Source organism: Gopherus evgoodei, chromosome 1, assembly GCF_007399415.2.
Source record: "Gopherus evgoodei ecotype Sinaloan lineage chromosome 1, rGopEvg1_v1.p, whole genome shotgun sequence".
NCBI classification, from domain to species: Eukaryota; Metazoa; Chordata; order Testudines; family Testudinidae; genus Gopherus; species Gopherus evgoodei.
The window spans coordinates 215,926,943-215,942,501 of NC_044322.1; the positions used below are offsets into that span (position 1 = coordinate 215,926,943).

The 15,559-nt window shown below is 50.9% G+C and overlaps 1 protein-coding gene across 1 annotated transcript; it reads right to left on the reverse strand.

Moving 5' to 3' along the window:
• Positions 1–2,473: 2,473 nt before the first annotated feature.
• On the reverse strand, positions 2,474–14,751 carry PIANP (PILR alpha associated neural protein). Its single transcript, XM_030535796.1, has 6 exons — positions 14,676–14,751; positions 6,556–6,624; positions 5,750–6,315; positions 5,492–5,573; positions 4,949–5,176; positions 2,474–3,833 (listed from the first exon to the last, which is right to left on the reverse strand). Exons 2-6 carry the CDS (start codon positions 6,570–6,572, stop codon positions 3,812–3,814), a joined length of 915 nt encoding a protein of 304 aa, XP_030391656.1. The 5' UTR covers positions 6,573–6,624; positions 14,676–14,751; the 3' UTR covers positions 2,474–3,811.
• Positions 14,752–15,559: the final 808 nt, after the last annotated feature.

The window sequence follows — 15,559 nt, forward strand, 5'->3', positions numbered from 1 at the left end:
AGGTAGCAAGGCCGTAAATAGAAATCGCGGAGGCAGCTGAGGGGAACAAAGCAAGCGAGTTTTCTGCTCCCAGCATATCTCCATCTTCCTCCCTTTCTTTCAATTTTTCTGTCTCTCCTCTTACTGTCATTCTGCTTTAATCAGAAATCATCATGCAAGGAAAAGTCCATGAACATTGCTGGGAAATTGCATGTAACACGCAAAACAACAACCCTGGGACTGAACATGGAGCCTGCATCCCGTGGCAGAGAGAGGGTATTTTGCATGGAAGGCAGGAGATCCCACAAGAGCAGGGAGCAATGCATGTGTGTTAGAGGAGAGGGCTGAAGCCCAGGATTGAATGGGGTTGAATTCTGCCTCCTCTATGGCCCAGGACAGAGGATTGTACGTGTGATGCCCCCATCCCAGTCTCCCTGGCGTGATGGCCCTCTTGGGCTCCCTGCCGTGACACCATACACAACTGTAGCAATTTTGTTTTCAGTATTTTGTAAAGGTTTATTTAAAAATGTTGAAACTTACATCCCACAAGAACTGAATATTTCACCACAAGGAGAAGATAATCCTACAAAAATATATATCACAGCGCACAGGGGTGGGGGAGAGGGAGAGCAAGTCAAGGGGGAAGACAAAAGGGAAGAATAGAAAGAGATGGGTGGGGGAAGAAACAGAACAAGACGGAGCAGGAGAGAGCGAACAAGAAAAGAAGGGGGAGACTGAAACAGCAGGAGGCAAGAGATGCGTGGGGTGGGAGGGTGAAGTGAGAGTAGGAGGAGGGGAAAAGATAGGTAAGAAAAACAGCAGGCCAAGGAAGTGAGGACTGGCAGGCAGTGAAAGAAGCTGGCCTGTTGCTATCTCTCTGACTCTGCCTGCCTGAGGCAGGGCTGAGCCTGCAAGGAAACATTGACTGATGTGTGCTAGGGGATCTGGAGCGCAGGCCAGGGTCCAGTCAGGATTTCCTACTGCAGGACTCAACTCATCTGTGGGGAAGGGGAAAACTGCTAGATCCAGAGAGACAGAAGGCCTGGTTCTCCCAGCCTTGTATTGTCATTTACACCTGTGCCAACTGGGCATGAGCAAGTGCACAATTTGATGTGGGAGTGTTTCAGCCTCAGTGTACACAGCTGAAATGGTTACTTCATAAGGCTCCAGGCAGGGAAGAATCAGGCTCAGTGAGATTATTTACCAAATGCAAGAAGGTTTGGTAACACATTTTGATTGTTCAGTTAAAGTGCTAAAATGCAGCAGAGAAAGTTTGTTCAGGACAGTTAATTTGATTGTATAGCACATCCTGTATGTTTCAGGTGAGCTAGTGAATGATACTAACAGTAGCATATTAAACTAAATATTTAGTTAGAAAAATTAGACTAAGAACACATTTTACATGTGCAATATATTTGAGGTAATGTTGCTACAGGAGACTTCTCTTCTGCATTTACTGATTTTTTGTGCCAATTTAAAGCTGTAGTCACAAAGTTTTTGCATTTCAATTTCCTAGGTTTGTTTCTTTTCTTTTAAATAAAGGAAATCAGTATACTGAGAGCTTGCAGAGCTCACAAACATAAGTGAGCAAAAAACAGATTTTTTCAGTTTGGGAAGCCAAATCAGAAAAAATATTCAGTTTAAGTCAGACTGAAGCCAATCTACAAAAAAAAAAAAAAAAAGTCCAGTTGAAAATCTGAAAAAAGTCATTTTGCATAGACCAAACTGTTGTAGTTGACTCAAAATGATATACTTGTGGGGAGGGGAGGGCATTTCATTTTTATCTGGCCATTTTCAGAACATTTTCACTCTTCTCAAATTGGCCAAATTTGAAAATGAAAAGCCATTTTGAAAAGTCAAACCAAAACATTTCAAAATTGTTAAACTTTTTCTTTTTTTAGTCAAAATTATTCATTTAATTCAAACTGGATTTGCAAATCATTTTCATGCTCCAAAAATGCATTTTTGGTGAAATTACTATTTGCCAAAAACATTTCACTTGAGTTACTAACACACCTCTTGCCAGCAGAGCTTGTAAATTCTCTAAAACACTCAGCATGCACTGAATTAGCAGTATGTGCCACAAATATGTTTTATGTAATTTCTTGCTGCAAATGGGAAGGCAGAACAGTCATCCTTAGCTCATCAGGTAAATGGATTGAAGATTTGATAACCTAAATTTAAGCCTCATCTATACTAGAAAAGTATCAGAGGTGTAGCCGTGTTAGTCTGGATCTGCAAAAGCAGCAAAGAGTCCTGTGGCACCTTATAGACTAACACATATTGGAGCATGAGCTTTCGTGGCTAGCTCACTGTAAAATCCTAGTGGGGACAAGGCACAGGCACTATTTACTGCAAGATAGGTAGATGAGGTCAATGTTATACACCCAAACAATAGTTGACCTCAACTAGCTCCATCGTGACAGACTCCAGAGCTTTGTGTCCACTAGGATTGTACAAACACACCTTTTCTGGCAGTGATGACATAGCCATTGTGTCCTAGGTATTCGGCCTCATCCTAATTGCCTGTGAATATCCCACCTCTGTCTGTCCTTCTCTTCATCTCTCACAAGTGCTGTCTGACAGGCTGGGGGCAGTCCAGGAATAACTGAATGGTATATAGCACCCTCAAAACATTCCCATATTTGGCCTCTGAACTGCTCCCTTTTGCAACATAGACAGGGTGGGTCCCTTCTTTGCCAGTCCCTCACTGCCTCCGCTGCCCTTTCCTCACCCCATTTGGGATGCTTGGGTCCTGATAGAAGTCTCAGCTGAAACCATCATCAGACCTTTGTTAAATCCAAACCACTTCCCCACCCAACACCTAGCCAGTGCCCCAGTTCCCAGCTATCCATCTTCATGTGTCATGCTTCAACTGCTTTTGCAGTAGCCCTATAAAAGACTTGCACAGGATTGTACGCAGGGCAGTTACCTTGCTCAGGCTTGTTTTTCATACTTCCTGAACTACAAAATAGCCAGAGGATTTTGCCTCAAGTTTTCTGAAAACATCACCTTGGAGTGGAGACCAAATCTTGGTGAGGTGGGGTCAAAGAGATCTGAGTGCCTGGAAGCAGGGTGAGCACAGAAACTATTCTGCAGCCTTTCCCAGTGAGAGAGAGAGATGATGATGACCGGGTGATAGAGGAAGAGACAGAGAGAGGAGGAGGAACATTGGGAGAAAGAGAAAACAAAAAGACAGAACTGACAGAGGGAGAGGCAAGGTTCCTCCAGGGAATGGGGGGCAGGTGCTGAGTGAGGTCTTCCTAACACGCACCACTAGCTGCTGCCAGCACCTGGATCCCTCAGGAGAGGTCAAGGCCTTAGCAGAAGACAACCCCCCCCCACTCCATTGGAATTCCTGCCTAAGGCTGGGAATTCTGCAACCACGGAGCTCCAGCTAGTCAAAAGATACTTCAAAGCACACGACACAGGAAGGAACAAACAGAGGGGTTGGGACTGGGGGTAGGACCCTGCATCTCCACCTCCCCTACCCCCATGTTAGGCATGCACTGGTGGGTTATCCTCAGAGATCAAAGTGTGTGTGTATATGTTGGGGGAGGGTCAGGAGGTTTAGATTTCACAACACCAACTGCTCTTGTGCCCCCCACTCCTTTGTCACTCCGTCTTGTGGGTTACCCCCATGCTTTCTCTCCCCCGCAGCATAGGACCAGTGAGGTCCAGTCTGTCCATTGCCTGAGTACATCCTGTGATAGTTAAGTAAATGACAGTGGTGGAAAGTTGTGACACAAACAAATCATTCCTGGTGTAGCAGAGACAACAGAATACTCCCTGGATGTGACAAGAGGGGTTGTGGAAGCCAGCTCCGCTGCTCTCACAGATTTACCAGTGGGATCCTGGGGGGAAAAAGGGAGTGAAATAAAAAGAATCAGAGATGGAAGATGCCTTCTCAGGTCCCCCTCTCCCAGGGGTGAAAGTAAGTCCAGTGACTTACTGGTATGCTGGGGCCAGCTCTGGCCCCTGGAAGGGGCGTGGCCTAGGATGGAAGAGGCGTGGCTGAGGGAGTCAGAGTCAGCCCCAGCCCACCCTGTAAGGTAAGTGCCCCCCGACCAGGGTAGCAGCAGCCCAGGGCTCTGGGGACTATTTAAAGGGCCCAGGGCTCCCCTGCTTCTACCGCCCCAGCCCTTTAAATAGCTGAGGAGCCCTGGGGAAGTGGCGCGGCTTCCACGGCTATTTAAAGGACTGGTGCGGCAGAGACAGCTGGAGCCCCAGGCCCTTTATATAGCCCCTGGAGCCCCTCGCTACCCCTGGGCTCTGGGGGCTATTTAAAGGTCCCAGGGCGCCCCTGCTTCTACCGCCCCGGCCCTTTAAATAGCCTCTGGAGCCCTGGAGTAGTGGTGGTGGGGCTCTGGCAACTATTTAAAGGGCTGGGGCGGTAGAAGCAGCCAGAGCCCCAGACTTTTTAAATAGCCCCCAGAGCCCCGAAGCCCTACCCCAGGGCTCCAGCAGTGGGGCTCTGGTGGCAATTTAAAGGGCCTGGGGTGCTAGCCCCTGTTGGGAGCCCCAGGTCCTTTAAATTGCCCCCTGGGGAAGCCAGACCATCCTGGTATGGCAAACTGGCTCTTGCCGGTACACCTTTCCAGGGTGTACTGGCTTACTTTCACCTCTGCCCTTTCCCTTCCTGGCTAGGACTGTTTCCTATCCCCGCCCTCTCCCCAAGGTTCCTATTTCCTAGCATCTCAAGTGACAGGGCTCCAGGCCCTTCCCTTAGAGACAGGACAACCCGGGCTCACAGACCACTGAGCACTGGACAGCTCCCTTCCCCAGATTCGCTCTTTTCCCCACTTGGTTCCCCCACTAAACAATCTCCCTTTGCCCTGGGCTTCAAAGACATTCATCAGAGAATTGCACTCTCTCTCCCTCTGTCTCTTGCTGTTCCAGCGTTCTTTTCATCCTCCCTCTCTTCCCCTGTCTCTACCCCCATCTCACTCTCCTCCTTTCTGTCACTCACCGGTTGAGCTGGAAGGTCCTGCTCTTCCCCTGGCCCCCCAGTTTCTCTACACCCTCCTGGACCTGCCTGGGCTCCTCCGTTTCAGGTGTTGGGATCAGTGTGTCTCCGTAGGGTCCCAGGATGCTGACTGTGGTGGGCGACAGGTCTGTGAGTGGCTGCTGACTTTCCTGCTGCTGCACCCCACTCCGCTGGCCAGAGTGACGACGACGCTTCTGACTACGGTCCCAGCTGCAGTGAGAGAGAGTCACTGAGACGGGGGGAGGCCTCGTCCCCTAAGGTACCCAGAACCTTGAGAATGGTGGGGTCTGTGCCCCTAAGCCCCTGATACACCCAGAACCCTGAGAACAGTGGGGTCCATGTCCAAACCTTCCTCATGCACACAGCCCGAGCACAGTGAGATCCTTGTCCCTAAAGCCCCTCCCCCCAAGTCCAAGCAGTGTCTCTGGCCCTATGAGCCCTCAGAACTAGTGGAATCCACTCACTCCCAGAGCAGTCTTGCAGATGACCAAGTGGACGACATCCACACCCGTAAACCTCACTCACCAGAACTTGAATATTATCCCAGTGGCAACTAGGACAATAATGATGGAGATTGTGATAGTAACATACAGCTGAGGATCCACACCTGAGAGACAGAGAGAGTGTGTGAGAGCCACATTTGGCATCCAGCCAAAGGCACTGCAGGGAAAGGGGCAGGAGGGCTTGGTGTGTGGAGCCCTCCCCCCCCAAAGTGCACTCCTGGCCTTTCCCAGCAGGAGGTGCCATAAGGAACAGGGTGAAAGAGATGTGGAGCAGATTTACCTTCCCCCCGGGGCCCAAACAAGAATGGCCTCAGTGTGGCGGGGGTCTCCCGCAGGTTGAGCCCCGCATTGTGCAGCAGTGAGTGGGAGTTGGGTTGTGCTGTCGCCATCCCATGTGGTGAAACAAAGGTGTAACCCAGAGGTGGGAAGCCTGGATTGGCTGAGTTGGGGTCACCTCCATCCTCATCTGACACTGTGGGGCCCCATACAATGGCCCAGGGGTACTGGGATGAAGGCAGCCCCTCCTCAAACCCAGAGGGGGTGGCAGGCCGGGCCCCTGGGGCCTGGCGCCTCAGCCGCATCACATGACGCAGCTCCCCGTCCCGTGGCATCAGAAATCGCTGGCGCAGTGTGATGAAGCGAGAGTCTCTCTCTGACGGTGAGATCTTGTCCCAAATGCAAACAGGCCTGGCAGCTAAGGGGCTGCGACGGGCACAGAGTGGCCGAGGAGCAAGGGGACTCCGGGAACGAAGTGACCAGACGCCGTGTGAAGAGGCTGCTAAGGCCACAAGCAGGACGGTCCAGAGCTGCAGGGAATGGAGGCAGGAAACCAGTGGGAGCATTACACTGTGGGGAGAGAGAGAGAGTGAGAGAGATCAGAAGAGCACCTCCTGCTGGGAGATTCCAGGACTGGAGTTACTGAGAGCTCCCATCACAGCCAGCATTCCTATCCCCTTCCTATGGTGGCTCTTGCAAGGAAAGGCTGTGATGGGAGTATCTGGGAGCTTCCCCACTTGCCAGTGCTCCTTTCCCATTCTGTGTTGTGCCTTCTACATTATTAGTTAACTTTGGAAGTTGTGAACTTACCAGGTACCTGACTCCATAGCAGAGGCAACAGTTTCTTCACTCAGCAACCACCTCGTCTCATATTCTTCACTAAAAGACAAAAAAAAAAAAAAGGAGATTCAGTGCACATCATAGAATCTTAGCAGATTAGGGTTGGAAGAGACCTCAGGAGGTCATCTAGTTCAACCCCTTGCTTGAAGCAGGACCAAGACCAAATAAATCATCCCAGCCAGGGCTTTGTCAAGCCTGACCTTAAAAACCTCTAAGGATGGAGATTCCAACACCTCCCTAGTTAACCTATTCCAGTGCTTCAACACCATCCTAGTAAAATAGTTTTTCCTAATATCCAACCTAGACCTCCCGCACTGCAACTTGAGACCATTGCTTCTTGTTCTGTCATCTGCCACCACTGAGAACAGTCGAGCTCCATCCTCTTTGGAACCCTTCTTCAGGTAGTTGAAGGCTGCTATCCCCCCTCATTCTTCTCTTCCATAGACTAAATAAGCTCATCTCCACCATTCCTGGTGTCCCTCAGTACTGATGTGCAGCCTTCAATCATCCCTGGCTATTCATGGCCTGGGCCCCAACAAACAGCTCTGCTGAGGCTCCTCAGTCCACACAGCCCACAGGCACCCATCTTGAAAATACACACAAGCTGCAGACTCACATAGGCATACCCTCCTTCCCCTACATGCACACAATGCACAAAAATACACACAAGGGCATATGCACACACTTAGTCACAAACACTCATGCATGTGCACACACACACAACACAGTTTCCCCAGAGACTGCTGTGTCTGAAGGTCAAGAGAGGAATTCAGTATCTTTGTTTGCTTGTCACTAGAACAAGTTGGAATTTTCATTCCTATGTTTGTTTATAGTGTGGAGTGAGTAATGCAGTTATTAAAAAAAGAGACTCTTCCATTGTGTGTCAGACAAAGAAAGAGAAAATGGGAAAAAAACAACAGTGATAAAGAAAATTATGAAAGTGAGAGTGAATCATCTACAAAAGTCCAGACCCGCTAAAGAATTTAAGAGCAAAAGTGTGCCCATCAAATATTTAGTGTTTACATTCCCATTGGCTAACATGAAATTAGCTTTTCCATACACTCTGTTCCAGGTCTCTTTTCTTTCTCTGTCTCTCTCTCTCTCACAGACACACCCTCTTTTCTGCCACTCTTTCCCACTTTCTCTATTGAAATATTGTTACCTAGCATAGATATTAGTAAACTACGGGCTGACTTTGTTGATTGGATTTATAGTCTGGCCATGCCCATTCTCCCTACATTTTAGCCTGGCACTAGGAGGCATGGTGTTGCTACCTTTCATGCCCTTGAGATGCTCCATCTCTCAGGCCCCTCCCTCTAAGCAGTGGGAGTGCCCAGTGGAGTCCCAGACTCTTTTCTGAGATGTGGGGGGTGAGGAGGTGCCTGACACTGAGAGTCCATTATAAAGCAAAACCTTTACACAGAAAATCAATATGAATACTCTGCAAATTTCTTTGTGGTCGCTACATAATAGTAACCCAAGGGTCAATGGGTGTCTGTGTGTGTTAGGGTGACCAGACAGCAAGCATGAAAAATTGGGACAGGGGGTGGGGGGTAATAGGAGCCTATATAAGAAAAAGACCCCAAAATCAGGACTGTCACTATAAAATCTGGACATCTGGTCACCCTAGTGTGTGTGTGAGAGAGAGACAGACTGACCCATTGATAGCTCCCTGATGCTCTGTCTTGGTACCCTGTGGAGGGGTGGAAAACAGCCTGTGTGTGCGTATGTCTGGGTGAAGCTCATGAATGACTGAGCATGGAGAATGTCCTGCCAGGGCTGACTCGAGGTCCAATCTGTTGCCCAAGCTCCACAGAGCCCTTCGGAGGTTTTTGCCATCTCCTCCTGTTTAGTCTCCCCCAGGCATATCATTAATTAAAAGCAACCTCCCTCCCCCACCCTTTTAAATGAAAGTCCCTTCCTATTGGTAGGTAACAAGTGTCATACAAGCTGTGGGACAAGGGAGATGCCCTCCCTAATATGTTATGTGGGGATATTTTTAGGTCACTTCTGCTAAATATTTAAACCAGGTTCACAGAGGAAAAAAAATCTCATCCATCTGCTAATGCAATCTCTCCCTCTCCCACACGTGACAGGATCACCCTGTGAAGAGAACCTGGGGTTTCCCTCAGGGCTGGCTCCAGGCACCAGCCCAGCAAGCAGGTGCTTGGGGCTGCCAACCAAGAGGAGCGGCACGTCTGGCTCTTCGGCGGCAATTCGCTGGTGGGTCCCTCATTCCCTCTCGGAGCAAAGGACCAGCCGCTGAATTGCCTCCGAAGACTGAAGTGGCGGCGGTAGACCTGATTGCAGCTTTTTTTTTTTTTTGCTGCTTGGGGCGACAAAAACCCTGGAGCTGGCCCTGGTTCCCCTGGATATGAAAATGGGGGAGATCAGTAGCCATTCTTGCCACTGCATCTCATTGATGCAGGGGTTATATTACTCCCAAGCTGTGATGGATACAGGGGATCTAGTACTCGCATGAAAGGAGTTTAAATGCAGCTCAGCCCAAAGACGGGGTGAGATTCTTGCAGAGCCCAAAGGATTCCTGTCAGAACCCAGGTTATCTGGATTATTATCACGTTGCCCTAGAAGATTAAACATGCTTGAGAGACTAGCAGCAAACCCTGATGCTAGTGCCCCAGGGTATGAACCCCTTTGTATTTTGGGAATAAAGTGTGAAACCCAGTGCTAATGTCCTGCTAATGTGCCACCAGGCTCAGGAGGTTGGGGTGTGAATCCTAGCAATAGTCCTCTGAGGTGCAGCTTACCACCTGCCCAGACTGCACTAGACATTAGGGCCCCAGAATAAGGATCCTGCTGTGTTTAGGGGCTGGGAATGTGAATTCCAGAGGTAGTGCTCTGTGGTGCAGATCCTTCTGCACTCAATGGCTGGGAGTAGGAATCCCACTGCTATTGTCCTTGGGGTGGGAATCCTACATAGAGGATGGGAGTGTAAATCTCTGTGCTAGTGAACTGAAGCATCATTCCACCTATACTTGGGAGGGGATGTTGGGAGTGGAATCCCAGCACGAGTGAGAGTTTAGGTGCAGGTCGCATGAATCCCAGTGCTAATGCCCTCTAATGCAGATCCTGCTGTGCTTAGGGGCTGTAAGTTTGAATTTGTGTGTTAGTGCCTCAGGCTGTGTTAAAGATCTGGGAATGCAAATCCTGGTGCTTGCACCCTGTAGCACAATACCTGTGTGCATGAAAGTGTGAATTCCAGCCCTAATGTCCTGGGGGTGTGGATGCCATTGCCTCTGGCAGCAGGAAATGTGACTCCCAGGCTGGTACCCTCAGGTGCAGATCTTCCTGTGCTCATGAGCTGGGAGTCTGAATCCTGCTTTACCCAGGGGCTGGAAGCAGGAGTTCTGGTGCCCTTGGGTGGGGATCCCACTCTGATGCTGGCAGACCAGATTCTAGTTCATGCCCTGGTCCCCTTGTCTCACCTGAAGACTGACAAACACACCACTGGAATCAGTCTGGCTCACCTGTGTGTTAGCATTGTTAAAATACTACTATTAGAATTATAAGGATGTTTAGTCTCTATTGAATGCTTGTGAGTTGCTGCATTCATTAATCTCACAACATCTGTATCCCATATTAGGCCCCTACCAAATTCACAGTCCATTTTGGTCAATTTCACAGTCATAGGATTTTAAAAATCATAAATTTCATGATTTCAGCTATTTAAATCTGAAATTTCAAGGTGGTGTAATTGTAGGCATCTTGACCCAAAAAGGAGTTGTGGGGGGAAGGGGTTGCATGGTTATTTGGGATGAGGGTTGCGGTACTGTTGCCCTTACTTCTGTGCTGATGGCGGTGCTGCCTTCAGAGCTGGGCAGCTGGAGAGTAGCGGCTGCTGGCTGGGAGCCCAGCTCTGAAAGCAGAGCTGCTGCCAGCAGCAGTACAGAAGGAAGAATGGCATGGTATGGTGTATTGCCACCCTTACTTCTGTGCTGCTGCCTGCAGAGCTGGGCCTCAGTCAGCAGCCGCCCCTCTTGGGCCACCCTGCTCTGAAGGCAGCAACGCAGAAGTCAGGGTGCCATGGTATGGTATTGCCACCCTGACTTCTGTGCTGCTGCTGGCGGGGTGCTGCCTTCAGAGCTGGGTGCCTGGCCAACAGCTGCCACTCTCCAGTCACCCAGCTCTCAAGGCAGCACAGAAGTAAGGGTGGCAATACCATGAGCCCCCCCAAAATAACCTTGCAACCCTCCTGCAATTCCTTTTTGGGTCAGGGCCCCCAATTTGAGAAACGCTGGTCTCCCCTGTGAAATCTGTTTAGTATAGGGTACAAACACAAAAGACCAGATTTCATGGGGGCAGACCAGATTTCATGGTCCATGATGCATTTTTTTATGGCCGCGAATTTGGTAGGGCCCTACTCATATTGTAAGGCAATATTTGAGCAGTTGTATTGTGAACCTCTGAACTGTGTAAACCCCATACAGGAGAGAGACATCAATTAGTGTAAGCTGCTGATCTTCAACAGAAGGGTGTTACAGCCTTTCCAAAAGGAAAGGTCCATCAATACCAGATGGACTATTATGGGATGTTGAGACTGTAATTTCCCTGTGTACCATCAACAAAAGGATAAACGTTTACTGTTCTGCCCTTCTCCTTGTGAAGAAGAGTCATGCAAGTGGACTCCTTCTATCAGCTAAATTTGCAACTTAGAGCATATGTCCGTAGGGGAATAAAAACCCCAAACAAAAGGAACTTGGGATCTCTATGCAGCTTGGGCTCACGGGGGGCGGTGTTTCTAGGCATAAGCAAGAGATCCCCAGCTGCTCAGCCTGGGTTAGCCCTAACGGACATATAGAGTTTGCTTATTACAGAAGCTTCTATTACCTGATGAAACGTAAGACTGTAACTCATTTGTGTATCTATGTTTACTTGCTTTTTATCCTTGTAAATAACTCTTTAATTTCCCTTTCCTATTTAATAAATCTGTATATAGTTTACTGTAAGATTGGCTCCAAGTGCTGTCTTTGGTGGGAGATCTAATGTGCAACTGACCTGGGGTAAGTGACTGGTCCTTTGGGACTGAGAGTAGCCTGAATACTGCTGTGATTCTTGGTGTAAGAGACCATCTATCACAGAGGTAGGCTCACTTGGGTGGCAAGATAGATAAGTGTACCCAAGGGGATTGTCTGTGACTCCATGATACGGCTGTTAAAGTGCCTGAGGAGTTTCCACTTGACACTCAGTTGCTGAAATCTAAGTGTAGAACTCACAACTGAATTGGCATTTGCACCTGGGTTCCTAACACTCTGCCCTGAGGTTGGTACCATGTTCTTGAGTCACTGCAGGCAGCGTTACACGCACTATGCACCCAGACTTAGACTGTGAATACTGGGGCTAATGTATTAACTAGGAACAGATCTCATTGTGCTTAGAGGCTGGGAACGTGAATCCCAGTGCTGTTACTTTGGGTTGTGTAGCCAGCTGCATTCACTCACTGGTTCTGGTTTCCTGTGGCAGAGATCCCACAGTTCTTGGAAACCGGGAGTGTAAATTTTGGTGCTTGTGCCACAAAGCATGAATCCCACTGTGCCAAGGAACTGGCAATATGCCTCTCAGTACTAATGCCCTGGGCAGTCTATTGCACTTATGGGTTAGAAGCGTGCATTCCTGTGTTAATAGCCTGAACCTGACATGATGCTCCTCTTGGATGCTGCGTATATGACTCCCACTGCTAGTGTCCTGAAGTGCAGATCCTGTTGCATGCAGTTTATCATGCCAATGCCTCTCATGGATGGGAGCCAAGAACGCTCAATTCTCCCTGCTATCCTATTCAATATAAAACTGTAGAGAGAACTAGAGAGACGGCAAGGGCTGAGGTGCCAGCAATAAGCAGATAATAGCCAACTCTGCATCAGCTGTTATCTGCACAGTCCAATTGCTGAAAGTTGAAGTCAGACAAATTTAAATAAGGTGCAAATTTTTAACAATAAGGATCCCACAATAGACAAGTTTACCTAGGACTGTGGTGGAATGTCTTTAAATGGATATATTTCTATAAGATATGCTGTAGCTCATCCAGACGCTGTGGGATTGATGCAGGAAATAAAATTGGTGGAATTCTATGGTCTATGCTATACAGGAGGTCAGATGAGATGATCACAATGGTCCCTTGTGGCCTTGGAAACTATAAATCTCACAGCTTTCTTGATGTCTTGCAGTGAACAACATCTGAAAGATGAGCAACTGGCTAAAGCTGAATACATACAAGATAGGTCATGCTAGTGGGAAGAAGGTAGCCAGGGATGGTCTAAAGATTGCACCTAATTCTATCTGACTTGGCTATGGCCATAGTGATCTGTATATTTGTAACATCTAAATAAGACTGTTGCAATACTCTATATAGGAATGAAGCATGTTACCTTCAGAGAGCTTCGGCTAATTCAGAATGCATCAGTCTGTTTGTTCGGCAATGCATTTTGCTGGAATGCATCACCCTGGTTCTCTGCACCCCACGCAGGGCCCCCGTTGAACACAGAGCCCAATTCAGGTTCTCCATCCTGATATTCAAAGCCCTCCATGGGACTGACCCCAGTGACATGAGCACTCCATCACCTCTCCCTCTGCAATTATGGCTTCACATGACAAATACTTTCCACTGAAATAGTGAAATTGTCAACAGGGGGTGGGGTGTGGGGAGAGGGCTCATGATTATGAGGAACAGAACATCCATAGGAGCTGGGCCAAGACTATGGACCTCACAATCAGATAAAATAACATTCCCCATTAACCACCTCATTGAGAGCTAAAGGCAAACTCCCTCTTTGCCCAGCCTGACCCACTCCAAATTCCTCCTCTTTATAATAATTTAAAAAAAACAAACCAAAACTGAGCATGACCCACCCACCCCTCAGCAATGAAGAGAGTGATATCATGGCTGTCACTGAGAAGTGTTCAGATACTGTGGTGGCAGCCATCAGCATAAGAACCTCGACAGACTGGGGTCTGGGACTGTGAATCCCAGTGGTAGTGTCTAGCAGCAGACTCCACTGAGCCTGGGCATTGGCGGTGTGAATCTCAAGGCTAATGTGCCAGAGTGCCAATCCCACCATACTTAATCAGTAGGAGTGCAAATAGTGGTGCTAGTGGCTCAAGGTGCGATTTGCTCTGGTTTTTAGGACAGGAAGTATGAATCCCAGGTTAGAGAACTGGGGCAGGAGGCATTTGCCTTAAGGTGTGGATTCTGCTGCACTTGGGTGGGGTTAGGAGGCTGGGAGTGTGACTTGCAAACGCTAGTGCCCTGGGGAGCTAGGGGGATGTTGAAATCATGGTACTAATGCACTTGGGCTATTCCACTGTCATTGCGCATGGGGCTGGGAACTTTTGGATCCCACATCCTGTGGGATGTAGCTGTGTTTGGAGGCTGAGAGTTTGAATCCAGCGTGATGAGTGTCTGTGGATGCTGTGCCAGCTTAGATTGTGAATCCTGTGCTAGTACCCACCGTGTTGATCCCATGGTGCTGAGGTGCTGGGAGTGTTAACCCAATGTTAATGCACTGGGATAAGGATCCTGAAGTGTTCAGTGACTGGCAATGGGAATCCCAATGCAAGTGTCCTAGGGCATAGATCCCAGTGTGCCCAGGTGCCCACTGTCCGGGGAACGATTAGAGGTGTGTGCCTTTCGGGGATGGATTTCCCTGTGCTTGGGGCCAGAGGTGTGAAGGCAGTGCTTGTGCACTGGGCGCAGATCTGCATTTGGGAGCTGCGAGTGTGAGCCCCTATGGTAATGCTCTGCGGGTGCGGATCCCGGGTACCCAGGGGCTGGGTTGTGATGACCCCCCCTCCCCATGTGTAACAAGTATGTTGATTCTCTGCCTCTCCAATTTGTCCTCCCCGTCCCCTATGTCCAAATCCTCGGCTCTCCGGTCTCCCCTGCACGCTCCCTCCAGCACAACAGGTCTCCGGGCGTGCGCGGGGCCCGCAGGGCTGGGGGTGCTGGACAGGAGCCAGGTGAGGGGCGCTCCAGGACGCCGCGGGGCCAGGGGAGGAAGGACGCGGGGAGGGATGCGCCCCGCTCCCCAGCCCCGCCCATCCAGCCGCATCCCCGCGGCGCCCGGGCACAAACTCACCTTGCGGGCGGACGCCCGGGGGCCAGCCGGCGCGAAGGGGCCCGGCGCTGGGGGGGCTCGGCTGCGGCAGGTGCCTCTCATGGCCGGGCGGCTCGGCGGGGCTGAGCCCGGGCTGCAGGAGAGCAGAGACCGTCTGGAAATAAACAGCTGCCGAGGGCTGGGCCAGCCCCGTCCTGCCTCTGTCTCTCCTCGCTGGCTGCCGTTAACCCCCTGGCTGCCGGCCCGCCCGCCCGCCGAGCAGCCGCAGCCGCGGCTCGCTGTGCAGGCAGGGCTGGGGGGCGGGAGAACCGAGACTGGGGCCCCGCGGGCAGCTCAGAGCGACTGGAGCCCGAGAGCCTCGGTCCTGCCTCTGCCCGCCGCCGCCCAGCCCCCGAGCTCGCCCCTTCCCGCTCCCCAGCGCCCCCGCCCAGCCCTCGAGCTCCCCCTTTCCCGCCCCCGAGCTCCCCCTTTCCCGCCCCCCAGTGCCCCCCGCCCAGCCCCCGAGCTCCCCCTTTCCCGCTCCCCAGCGCCCCCGCCCAGCCCCCGAGCTCCCCATTTCCCGCCCCCGAGCTCCCCCTTTCCCGCCCCGAGCTCCCCCTTTCCCGCCCCCCAGTGCCCCCCGCCCAGCCCCCGAGCTCCCCCTTTCCCGCTCCCCAGCGCCCCCGCCCAGCCCCCGAGCTCCCCATTTCCCGCCCCCGAGCTCCCCCTTTCCCGCCCCGAGCTCCCCCTTTCCCGCCCCCCAGTGTCCCCCGCCCAGCCCCCGAGCTCCCCCTTTCCCGCTCCCCAGCGCCCCCGCCCAGCCCTCGAGCTCCCCCTTTCCCGCCCCCGAGCTCGCCCCTTCCCGCTCCCCAGCGCCCCCGCCCAGCCCCCGAGCTCCCCCCTTCCCGCTCCCCAGCGCCCCCCCA

Coding starts and splice junctions, on each gene's coding strand:
- PIANP (XM_030535796.1), bottom strand. Junction 5,574..5,749: donor GTTTGGGCCCCGGGGGGAAG/GTAAATCTGCTC, acceptor TCTGTCTCTCAG/GTGTGGATCCTCAGCTGTAT. Junction 5,177..5,491: donor GGGATAATATTCAAGTTCTG/GTGAGTGAGGTT, acceptor CTCTCACTGCAG/CTGGGACCGTAGTCAGAAGC.